The 12,499-nt window shown below is 38.4% G+C and overlaps 1 protein-coding gene across 1 annotated transcript in view; it reads left to right on the plus strand.

Annotated features, from left to right (window-relative positions):
* Positions 1–12,499, plus strand: part of LOC132096781 (structural maintenance of chromosomes protein 6-like) — a 53,744-nt gene that overhangs the window by 3,326 nt on the left and 37,919 nt on the right. The window contains exons 6-13 of the mRNA XM_059502383.1: positions 3,924–3,985; positions 4,072–4,152; positions 4,234–4,335; positions 4,504–4,623; positions 10,263–10,361; positions 11,081–11,227; positions 11,318–11,406; positions 11,506–11,670. Coding sequence (XP_059358366.1) covers positions 3,924–3,985; positions 4,072–4,152; positions 4,234–4,335; positions 4,504–4,623; positions 10,263–10,361; positions 11,081–11,227; positions 11,318–11,406; positions 11,506–11,670 — 865 coding nt within the window. The remainder of the gene's footprint in view (positions 1–3,923; positions 3,986–4,071; positions 4,153–4,233; positions 4,336–4,503; positions 4,624–10,262; positions 10,362–11,080; positions 11,228–11,317; positions 11,407–11,505; positions 11,671–12,499) is intronic.

Consider the following 12,499-nt stretch of genomic DNA (forward strand, 5'->3'; position numbering starts at 1 on the left):
CTTCAATCGCTGCATCTAGTGTTTTCAAAGAAAATGGAGGACAATGGCATGATGAGTTATGAAAAGGAGCCACCATTGACAGCTGACAGCGACCCGCTTTTGTGGTGGAAGATTGGCAGTACGAAATACCCCCACCTTGCGCAGCTGCCAATGAAGTGGTTGTCCCTGGGACATCAGTGCGGTCAGAGCGCGTCTTCTCAACAGCTGGACATATAGTGTATAAAAACACTTTGCTCTGGACCCCAAAAATGTTGATCGACTTGTTTAACGTTACCTGTCCAATAGTTTGTAATGGGTCTAGCCTTTTTTCTCATTTCATTATGACTGCCTAGTGCCACCTAGCCCAGTTGTCAGTTACGTTCAATAAAAAACACACATGGCCTGTTCTCAACTTCAAGTAAGTCTATTTAAAGTTTCATTTTTGAACAGTTGTTTGAAATGGATTGAAGCATTATTTAAAATAAATGTGGAGATTTTTGAATTGCCTAAATCATAAATGCAGCTGGGTTGAAGCCTGCAGTAATGTTTTCATTTATGTTATGGCAGCAGTCCACTCTGTAAAATCTATACTCTATAAAATAAACCAATATCGCGGAGTAAAACCGATGAAACCGGTCCTTGACTCGAGAACGAGTCAATAGTTCGTTCCTTATCTAGCTTGGCTTGGTGTTTATCTTCAGTTCTCTTTTCACAGCAATTCAGTCAGTGTACTGTTTGAGTACATTAATTACTCTGGGATATTGGTTTGTTTTAACTCAGAGGGAGTGTCAGCCACATTAAAAAAGTTAATAGCTTAAGTAATTTGTGGATTAATTCTTATAGGAGACGTGAACCGTTTCAAACGATTCTGTTCGATTTGGTGAACTGGTTCAAGTAGAACTGGTTAAATCAATTAATTCGTTCGTGAACCATCACCACTGCAGTGTCAACCCTCTATGGACACCTTGGCAATTGAATCGCCACTGGCTAGTAGATTTTTTTAGTTTACTCGCCAGATTGATAAATATATACACTCACCTAAAAGATTATTAGGAACACCATACTAATACTGTATTTGACCCCCTTTCACCTTCAGAACTGCCATAAAGGGATAGTTCACCCAAATAGCAAAATTATGTCCTTAATAACTTACCCTCATGTTGTTCCAAACCCGTGACCTACGTTCATCTTCGGAACACAGTTTAAGATATTTTAGATTTAGTCCGAGAGCTCCCAGTCCCTCCATTGAAGCTGTGTGTACGGTGTACTGTCCATGTCCAGAAAGGTAAGAAAAACATCATCAAAGTTGTCCATGTGACATCAGAGGTTCAGTTAGAATTTTTTTGAAGCATCGAAAATACATTTGAACAATTCAGTTTGATTTTGTAAACTGGTTCAAAAAGATCCTGTTACATCGATTGATTTGTTTGCGAACCGGATATCACAAACTGCTTTGTTTTGAACTCTCTCACAACAGACACGGAAAAGAAGACAATGCTGAATAAAGTCATAGTTTTTGCTATTTTTGGACCAAAATGTATTTTCAATGCTTCAAAAAATCCCAACTGAACCTCTGATAAACGGAGGTCTTACAGGTTTGGAACAACATGAGGGTAAGTTATTAATGACATAATTTTGCTATTTGGGTTAACTATCCCTTTAATTCTGCGTGGCATTGATTCAACAAGGTGCTGAAAGCATTTCTTTAGAAATGTTGGCCCATATTGATAGGATAGCATCTTGCAGTTGATGGAGATTTGTGGGATGCACATCCAGGGCACGAAGCTCCCGTTCCACCACGTCCCAAAGATGCTCTATTGGGTTGAGATCTGGTGACTGTGTGGGCCATTTTAGTACAGTGAACTCATTGTCATGTTCAAGAAACCAATTTGAAATGATTCAAGCTTTGTGACATGCTGCATTATCCTGCTGGAAGTAGCCATCAGAGTATTGGTACATGGTGGTCATAAAGGGATGGACATGGTCAGAAACAATGCTCAGGTAGGCCGTGGCATTTAAACGATGCCCAATTAGCACTAAGGGGCCTAAAGTGTGCCAAGAAATCATCCCCCACACCATTACACCACCACCACCAGCCTGCAAAGTGGTAACAAGGCATTTTGGATCCATGTTCTCATTCCGATGCTGACTCTATCATCGGAATGTTACAACAGAAATCGAGACTTCCAGTCTTCAACTGTCCAATTTTGGTGAGCTCGTGCAAATTGTAGCCTCTTTTTCCTATTTGTAGTGGAGTTGAGTGGTACCCGGTGGGGTCTTTGCTGCATACCTCGGTTGTAACGAGTGGTTATTTCAGTCAAAGTTGCTCTTCTATCAGCTTGAATCAGTTGGCCCATTCTCCTCTGACCTCTAGCATCAGGCATTTTCGCCCACAGGACTGCCGCATACTGGATGTTTTTCCCTTTTCACGCCATTCTTTGTAAACCCTAGAAATGGTTGTGCGTGAAAATCCCAGTAACTGACCAGATTGTGAAATACTCAGACCAGCCCGTCTGGCACCAACAACCATGCCACGCTCAAAATCGCTTAAATCCCCTTTCTTTACCATTCTGACATTCAGTTTGGAGTTCAGGAGATTGTCTTGACCAGGACCACACCCATAAATGCATTGTAGCAACTGCCATGTGATTGAAGTGACTCAGAACAGTTCTGGTGATGTTGTTTATGTATTTATTTCCTCATTACTGCAAGCGTCACACGCTTAGTTCAAAATAAAATTGATATAACAACTGTTATTTATTTTTCTCCATTTGAAAAATTTGACATTCCACATTTCTTTTGCTTATTGTTAATATTAATGTTGTTTCTCTTGATTCCTTTTATAAATAAAAAGTTGATTCCTTTTATAAATAAAAAGTTTTTTTGTTGTAATATAAAGATTCAATTTAACACATAAAAAAAGATGACTGAAAAGAGGAAAAACCAAAGTGAAGTATGTTCAGTCATTTATTCAGACATCCCAACCTGCAAAAAGTCATTTCAGGGAGGTATCTCTTCCCCCCCCCCCCCCCCCCCCCCAAAAAAAAAAGTGCGACTTTGCCTATCTGAATGGGAGAACTGAGATATATTGGAGCAGCCTTCCCTGCGCTTAGCCTCCATAACATGTTGTGGTCCCTAAAAGATATAAAAGCATAAAATATTATTTCTATAAGCTATAGGCCTATGTAATTATTCGTTAATTATGTTTAAATATGTAGATTACTTTTACTATTTATATAATCTGCTTATACAATTTATGTAAACTGCTTTTATTTATTTTCCATTGCAACTTTAAACAGGTCTAAGGAGTTGGTTGTTTTCATGTAGTCTTGGCAACTAGCCTGAATAATATGCAGATGAAATTAAACTTGTCAACTCAACTCAACATGCCTTTTGCAATCATATAACGTTAACCCTCCATGGGCAATCAGGATGCAATCTCTGTCTTACACATGCGCTTCGCACACACGCACATTATTTAGCACACACACGCAAGGTCTCTCGCTCCCTCTCCCTCTCTGCCGTGCGTGCGCTACACGGTTTGAAACACAGTGTCTGTTTCGCATGCGCGCTTTTGCTCGCTCGGTCTAGATTCCGGGAGATCTTAACTAATTTGCGGGTCTCAGGGAGCCGCTTTCAATATGCGGGAGACTCCCTGAACTTCCGGGAGACTTGGGATGTCTGTTAATTCATTTATTTATAAATGTCGGTACTGCATATCGGTTATCGGGCATATAAACATGCAAATAACTGGTATCGGTTATAAAAAAATCTATATCGGTCAATCACTATTTATATATATTTTACCTTGCATAGTTTTGTTCATGGGTTTTGAAGATCAGGGGGCAAATCAGGCAACCTGTTCATGCCTAATTCGGTTGCTTCTACCACATGACAGATGAGTTAGCTCAAATATTTGACAATTTGATTTGCCTGTCTCTCAGGTCACTTGGTGTCATCAAAAAAGGAAGAATTGATCTACATTTTGGATCACTTTAACATCCAGGTATGGCTAAAGATCCTTTCAATTCTTTGTATGTTTGTTAACAAAACTATTTAAATGATCTGTTTTGATTGTTTTTTCATACTAAGGTGGAAAATCCAGTCTCTATCCTAACTCAGGAAATGAGTAAACACTTCCTCCACTCTAAAGGAGAGGGTGACAAATATAAAGTGAGACTTTTTGTGTGTTTGTGCATTTGTTTCTCTCATAACAAATACAAACTTGAAGTTTGCTTTGCTCTTTTTCTTTAGTTTTTCATGAAGGCCACCCAGCTTGATCAGATGAAAGAGGATTACAGCTACATCATGAAGACCAAGACCATGACTCAGAATACAGTGGAGAAGCACAGGGAGGTGAGTGCTGAAATAATCACATTTACATAGTGGAACTGAAATTATTAATCGGATGGAGCATCTTTGGAAACAGTATCTGATTGGATTGCTGAACTAGATTCTCTTTAAGATGGCAGTTTATTTCTTTTTCACTCTCTGATATCTGGCACACAATTTCTTCTCACACAGACTCTACAAGAGCTGAAGAGAAAATACCATGAGAAAGAAGAGCGCTATAAAAGTCTGGCTTCACTTGATGAAATGCAAAAGAAGTTGGATGAGCTGAAGAATCAGATGGCCTGGGCTCTGGTAAGGAATCACTGCCAGCATAACATGAGCTGTGACTGCATGGCTCAAATCAAAATGAACATAGGGCTGGACGATTAATTGAAAAGTAATCGAAATTTAGAACCTCTAACCTATGTAATTTTCCCATGTCGGTTATTTCGGTTATTTCCTGTTAATATTTCCCGTGTGTAGCCACATGATTCTGCCAGTCAGTGGCATAAAAGCACGGACGTGAACGCCGGTTCAACACATATGATGGCGCGCGAGCGGTGAGCCTTGCGTCTTCACTAAACTTTGTCAGTTGTATTTGTTTTATGGTCTGGACGTTCAAGCGATTAGACGATCAAATGTGTATTATTATATCGAGCTACCATGTTCGCACAGCTGCATTGTGGCACGAAAACTCATAGCTGTGAAGATCGCGCGCACAGAGGAACGCAGTTGTCAGGGCTGTCCTGTGATTTATCAGTAAAGTATCTTAGAATCTCAAAACTTATAGCATATTTTTCTAGTTTTCAAGGAACTAGGCTATTTACAACTGTTTATCTCTAATCTTTATTTATCTCTTACACCGAGCAATAATATGTAAGAAATGTTACGAACATAGATAAAATAATTGCTGATAGTGAGCTAAGATCGCTCTTGCAATAGGAAAAAATATCCCACCTTTAATGGTCGATCTCAACCGTCTGGGTGAGGCCAGTCTAAAAAGACGCTCAGGACAGTTAGCAGAACGCTACTGCGTGTCGACACGAAAGCGTATCATTTTCACGTGTTATTAAGCCTTGCCACTTGCAAATGTGACCATTCAAAAGACTTGAAAGCATTCAAACACAAAACGCAGAAAAGCTGAACTGAGAAGCTGGTTACTCGCGCGCTGTGCTCGGTGCGCAAGCGGAGAAAGAGCCGTGTCTAACAGACAGCAACACTGAACTGTGCTCTCCTTTGTGAAGCTCTCCTTTAAGTTCCTCCTGCACCTCAACGAACAAAAACATATCACAGTTTAAACACAGAAAAGGATGTGAAAGAGCCCAATTCAGCACTGCGGTGTTCTGGTGTTCAGGCTCATGCAGAGAGAGGCGTCTCAAAACACTTGAACACCGAGTTTGTCTGTTTTTGCTCTTGTACCGACAAATACATAAAAAAAAATATGTGAAAATAACCATCTTGGATAGTATGTTCGAAAAAGCTGTCAGTTATGTCTTAAGTTAAAGTAAGCAGTTGAGTAAAAAATGTGTATTATATTGGATGCGTTCATTGTCTCTTAACCTGTTAGCCAGCACAAATACGCCCTCGTCCTGAAAGCCTCTCAACTTGCACGTGTCAGTGTTTATGAATAGATTAAATTAAATGGGCAAATTTAATCTTGACAATCTGTGTATCATTATAAAGATCTAAGCCTCAAGCATCGATGACAGATCGCTGTTTTTCAATGGAAAGCTTATAAAGACTGTATTTGCTACATTTGTGTAAGCAGTACTCATAAAAACATGAACATTAGAAACGCTGTACATACCAGATCCGTCGTTATAACGAGTCATAAACACATCCACAGCTGTAAATCCCGGTTTAGTAAGAAAGGTAAGGGTCCACTGAACGACATCTCATGAAGCACGTTTAGTCCAACGAAGCAATGAAGTTGTAATATGGATCATAATTCCTTTGTTTACATTTCAGTTCTTCAGTGACAGAACTGTTTGTGTCCGTTATGGCGTGACTCACGGTCGGAAACTGCATCCTGGTAGTAAAAAAACGGCATGGTTTTGCAGCGTACAGTGTCACAAACAGAATGAGACGATCCACCGGAAAAAAGAATGAATGAAAGATAGGTGAAAGATAGTGTATTTGAATTTTGCCGCTTCCTTGTGACGCGCTCTGACGCACCTGTCAGCTGATGGAGGCGGAACTTATAGCGATCGATTCTTTGTTTGTTTTATTTTTCAACAGTTTTTATATATGTGAGAGTGTGTTTTATGTTGAATGTGAATGTATCTGCATGATTACCATCTGTTTGAGTGCAAATCAGCCCAAATCAGCTCGCTATTACTGTATGATCACGGCTATCAAAGTGAACGGGTCTATATGAATAGAGAGAGTGGATTATTTACTTTGTGTTATTACCATCTGTATAAATGGCATTCAGCACATCAGCACTTATTTGCATCATAATTCATTGTAAATGCTGCATTTCTAGCAATCTCATGATTTTCTGTTATTGGCAAACAAAGTTAAATCTTTTTTTATTTTTCTTATTATTCTTATTTTTCTTACTCAAATTATTCTTATTGTATTTTTCTAGTGCTCAAATAAATCACTTATATGATGTCTAAGTTTCTGTCTAGTGTTTTATAATTGAAAAAAAACTATGCAGTGGTATGTTTACTGACTAAATAGTTTGTAAAAGCCTTCAATACTATTGGGCAGTATATTTTTGTATATTTGGGGGGTGGGGGGTGTAGACATAGTCTCATAAAAATATTTGCAGGAGTCTAATTTTTCATGATATCTTATTCAGATTTGAAATAGGAACTCATGAGACATGTGGCTTTCAACCCATTACTTTTCAAGATTGCTCCAACTCATTTCATGTATTTTTATATCAAATAAAAAAAAATATTTAAGAGTGGTAAAAAAATTTCAAGGCACTTCAGTGTCTATAACTTTTAATATTTTTGAACATTATCAAATATGGTTGATAAAAAGCCCAAAGGGTCCAAAATTATGTTTGTAACACACTGAGTCCATCCTTAAAAATATTTTGGTTTGCAGTAACAGTAATCAAAAAAAAAAAAAAAAAGGGTCGGTAGGTCGGTCTATTTTTTTTTTTCAAGTTTCAATGTAAAAAAAAAAAAGTAAATTTTTGTGATGGTGATGACATCGGTATGAATTTAAACAAATTAGCATATCGTGACGTCACTGACTGGGTCTTCAACCCGTGCCTTCGGGCGCATCATTGCAAACCTCATTTTGATGCAGGCTATATAGACCACAAACAAATTTAAATCTTTGTCAAAAACATGTTTATTGCATGAATTTCAGGTGAGAAAAAAATGAGGTACTGTTTTACTTGCATCCACCGCTACTTATCAATGCAACCTACAAATGAGAGAACGTTTACTTTGCTTTCTTGGGTTGTCACTTTTGTGAAAAAAATCCTGTTTGATTTGAGTGACGAGTGTTCATTGAATCGATTGTAAAATCGATTTTGCATGTCTAAAGTTTTATACGGCAAATAACACCAAATATAAGTAAACCCATGGACAACAGGCAGGAGGAATGTAAAGATTCAATATATTGGTAAAGACCAATATTTCTGAGTGAAGTTACGTGCAAAATGACAAACAGGAGTGCAACATTTTCGAAAAACAATAAGCAGAGTGGACTGCCATAATGCAAAAAATTTACTGCAGGCTTCAACATGGCTGTGTTTACGATTAAATTTCAACAACAACAAAAGAATCGCATAGGCAATTTTCTTAGGCTGTCAAAAAAAATTTTTTTCCGAATATTCGTCGAATTTAAAATAAAAATCCACATTCGAATGCGCATATGAATTTTAGGTGTGCATTAAGGAAGCTGCCTTATGAGCCCCGGTACGTGTTCCATTCCATCTCGCCGCGCGCACAGCTGTGTCTACACAACTTTCAAAGGCGGACGAGCTCAACACGCAGTATCTGCTTTCTCATCTTTCACCTCGTGTACGCGCACGAGATGCGATGACAATATATGTGTCATTGCATTATAAATTTATGTTAGCCTATCCAGCTGAAGCCACTTAAAAAAAAAAAAAATCAATGTGGAGAAGATCTTGTTTACATCAAAACTGAAACCAAGCCGTTCACACAGAACGCATATTTCGCGCATCTCATGTTTTTAAATGAAAAAATGTATCCTGTGTGACTTGTTTTCCGCCCTTTTTATTTATTTAACAATGCATGCATACATGATGCTGTTTTGTTTATAGTTCTTTAAGCAACTTAATTAATAATAATTGGTTCATACACATTATTTTAAATATTATGTTTTTTTCACAGTCATGTATTCTAATGCTTTGAATAAACATGCAGTAATATTTTGCTCGATGCGCTATCTTGAAGAGAACCAAAAAGCTTTTCTTCACCCTAACTGAAATTATGCATTTAAAATTCGAATACAATTCGAATACAATTTTGATCATATTTAAGTAAAAAATTTGAATTTAGTTTTTTCAGCTATTTTGACAGCCCTAGGCGATTCAAGCTTCTGTTGTAAAAAGAGAAACATTGTGCAGAAGTATTATTTGCTGTTATGCGTGTTTGTCTGAAGCTGCAGTTGCTGTGTGACGCCTGTTCAAAAAAAAAAAAAACCTGGACGCGCTCCGAGAAAAGGACGTTAAAATCATTTTCTTATTTTCGTTTTCGAAACTTGTGTTGGTTGATTCGTGCTTGATTCGTGCAGTAGATTTTCGAACATAAAGTGACAGTCGACACGGTCACGGTTTTAGACTAGATGTGAGAAGGGATGGGAAAAGATCTGGGCACAGTTTTTCCAGAACTTCGTGCCAAGTTAAAGCGGAGTCGAGCTGTTTTAATGAATTTTTTTAGATGTATTATGGTGCCCGAACCCGTATGACTTTGAACAGTGACCGCGAACATTTAGTTTACTGCAGCCGCAGCCATCATTACCGTTGACTCTGACAGTGAGTGAGAGTCTGAGACGAAGCGAACGCACAGGCCACAGTGTGACATCCGTGTAAACACAGATGACGTCAAGGTTTTTTTTATTTTTATTAAAGATAGTCTTCATTTGTATGTAGGCCAAGGCAATTTTATATATTTACAGTACTTACTTAAATATAAGTAATAGTTTTTTATTGCGTTTGTGTTAGTTGTTTGAAGAGTAAAAAAATTATTGGTCGGTCTTAACGCAAATTTACAATCGGCAAGTCGGTCAGACTAAAAGCAAAAAAAAATAAAAAATTGAGTCGGTGCTAAATTGACAGGGTCGGTCGGGTTACGGCAAACAAGAATATTTTTAAGTAGGAAACTGTTACAATTATAAGTTAGGTAGAGCACTTTCAGCTGTGAGTCCCATAATGGGGGGTGCTGGCTAACAGGTTAAAGTGACCGCGCCTAATATTGCTTTGGCACAGCGTTGCATTCTGGGATGTGGCGGGCATGTTGATGAACAAATAAACAGAACGAACATACAAATTAAACACTTTCAAACAGGGCCCACTGGTACAACCTGAACCGAGGCCCCGCAAACCCCAACTACGTCCCTGTTTACAGTACAATCCTTGTAAGTGAAAAAAACTAAACAGAAACAAAATAATCATTCATTAATCGTAATCGAGGTAAACTAACACAACAATACTATTATTTCCTAATCAGATTTGATCAATTTCTAATCGTATAATATTTGTAAAGGCATACTGTGGTTCTTATACTTTTAAGAGTTAAGAGTTCTGTTGAGCCTGTTTGACAAATTAAGGGATTTTTTAATGATTCAGTCAGAATTTCTGAGAATTCATCTGTTTTAATCAGTGTAACAATTCATTCATTGATTGAACCTGAAACATTAATTATTTATGGTTCCCATCTCTAGGTGATCACATGCTTCAAATATTTCATTACCGAAGATTGCGACCTAATACTGAAATGTATGTTTATGTACATCAGGTGGCAGAGGTGGAGCAGGAGATGAAGCCAATGAGAGAACGAATCACAGCTGAAGAGAGGTCAACTGTCAAATATGACCAGAAGGTGGAAGAGTGGGAGGTGACTGAATATTGTCTGTTTCTGTGATCCAGTTTCCTCTAGTGATCATGAAGTCACATTTTTGACTTCAGGATAGTTTGGGCCAGATTTCAGCTTTTCCTGCCAGAGTATGAATTTTTGGCCAAAATGAGACTGATGAGACTTTAACAGTTTAGGGGCTGGTTTAGCAGAAATACATTATTCCACAGTATAGATTCAGATTCAAGTAGCTTCATTGGCATGAAAAAAAAAATCATATACCTCTGTAAATAAATACATTTTAAATTCACATCTCGCACATTTTAATGCCCTTTGAATGGAACATATAAACTTGTTTCAAACTGAATTCATGGTATTATGTCCGGTGACATCCACCTCACAGGGCACTTACAGTCGAATAAAACGAATGTCTTATGTGTTAAGAGATACATACAAAATATGCAGAGCAGGGAGGCGTGAGGACTGGAATTGGGAACCGCTGGATTAGACCATTTGCAACAGAAGGCCATTTGCTAGGACACTGCAATCAAAAATTAGCTCTTGGCCACAGTAGATCACGACTTTAGCACCATTTATATTCTAACTCATACTGTCATCTTTCAGCAACCCTCAAAGCTTTTTGCTGTTATTTCAGAGGTCTGTTGGGATACGCCCAGCCAGCAACCCTAGTTACTTTATTGAAGAAAATTCTTAGTGAAAATCTAATCAAGTCACAGTAATGTGCATTGTGTCTATTCTAGGGGAAAGTTCAGGAGGCCAACAGGATATTGGGACAGTTGCAGGATCAGCTGGAGGGTGTGACGCAGCGGATGCAGCAGCTGCAACCACAGTGCGCTGAACTGAAGAGCCGAGCACAGGCTTGCAACCGAGATCTCAAAGCCGCTGAGGTGCACAAGCATAACACCATAAGAAAGCAAATGGGAAACTTTATATGTTCAATTCTCAGTGCTTATTGTTTAAAATTTTTCTTGGTTTAGGCGGGTCTTCATCGTAAAAAGACTAACTTGAGAGACCTTGAAAAGGATAAAGATCAGCTTACCAAGCGGATCCGAGAACTCAAACACAGGTACTTCAAAGTGTACAGAAAGGAAACAACGTTACGTAACATTATGCTTGTACCATTTCCAGCTGTTTCATTATGACCCAACCCCTCCTCTCTGTCCAGCATAAGTCAGACGAACTCAGCTGACACTCATGCTCGTGTGGAGAAGATGAATCAAATTCAGACTGAGCTTGAACAACTACATTTCCAGGACTCCACTCTGACTCAGCAGATCGATCAGTTTAAACAGGCCTGTGCCGCAGCTAAAGACAGACTGGGAAAAATGAGGTTAGTGCAGTTGTTGGTTAAAGTCTTTTCTTTGCACAAAAATATCTGGGAATTTTAGGATTTTCAAGCCTGGAAAAGTTGCACCATTTATTGAAACTAATCGGCGCTGTCGGAAACAATCGACTTCTCGAGCATGCATTATCCATAATGCATGCACAAAGTTTGCAAGTACGGCGTGAATTTTAAGATTACAATATTGTGTGTAGCTGTTACTTTCTATGACTTTACCTACATTGCATGTCAAATTAAAATTTGTAATGTAATAATTAGGGGTGTGGACGAAGCCGAATACCTTATTCGGAATGGCACGGATAATGGCTTCAAAAAAGAATAACGGACAAGGAATAATTCTGCCTGAATATTTGGCTGAGGCTTGCACAGTCTGGTGTTTGCTACATAACAGTTAAGCTAGGGGATCAGCACAATATTATACACAGACCTCTAAAGTCACGCCATAGAGTGTGAAGTGAATAATCGTAAACTTGATGAATGAAAAGAGCGCAAATCAAACACCGCATTGCTGTTGCCTCTCCGTGCATCTCTCAGAAATCAGAGTTTGGAAAGAGTAATATCACCAATAATAATACATTCTATTATTTGTATATATTTAAAAGGCGATGATTTGAACCTTAGGCTGTGATGTGATAGCACAGCCCGCTTACCAATCAAACAGCTGTGTTGCGTGTCTCAGTCTCGTAAACCAGTTCTCTCTCAAGAGTAGGGTAATAATCAACTTAGATACAGATACATTTTCTATTTGGCCTACATGTTTGCATCTTTATCTTTAGCTGGTTTGCACGGCACACACCCATTTGTTTAGTAAAGTTCA

The sequence above is a fragment of the Carassius carassius genome, chromosome 20, assembly GCF_963082965.1.
Source record: "Carassius carassius chromosome 20, fCarCar2.1, whole genome shotgun sequence".
Classification (NCBI taxonomy): Eukaryota; Metazoa; Chordata; class Actinopteri; order Cypriniformes; family Cyprinidae; genus Carassius; species Carassius carassius.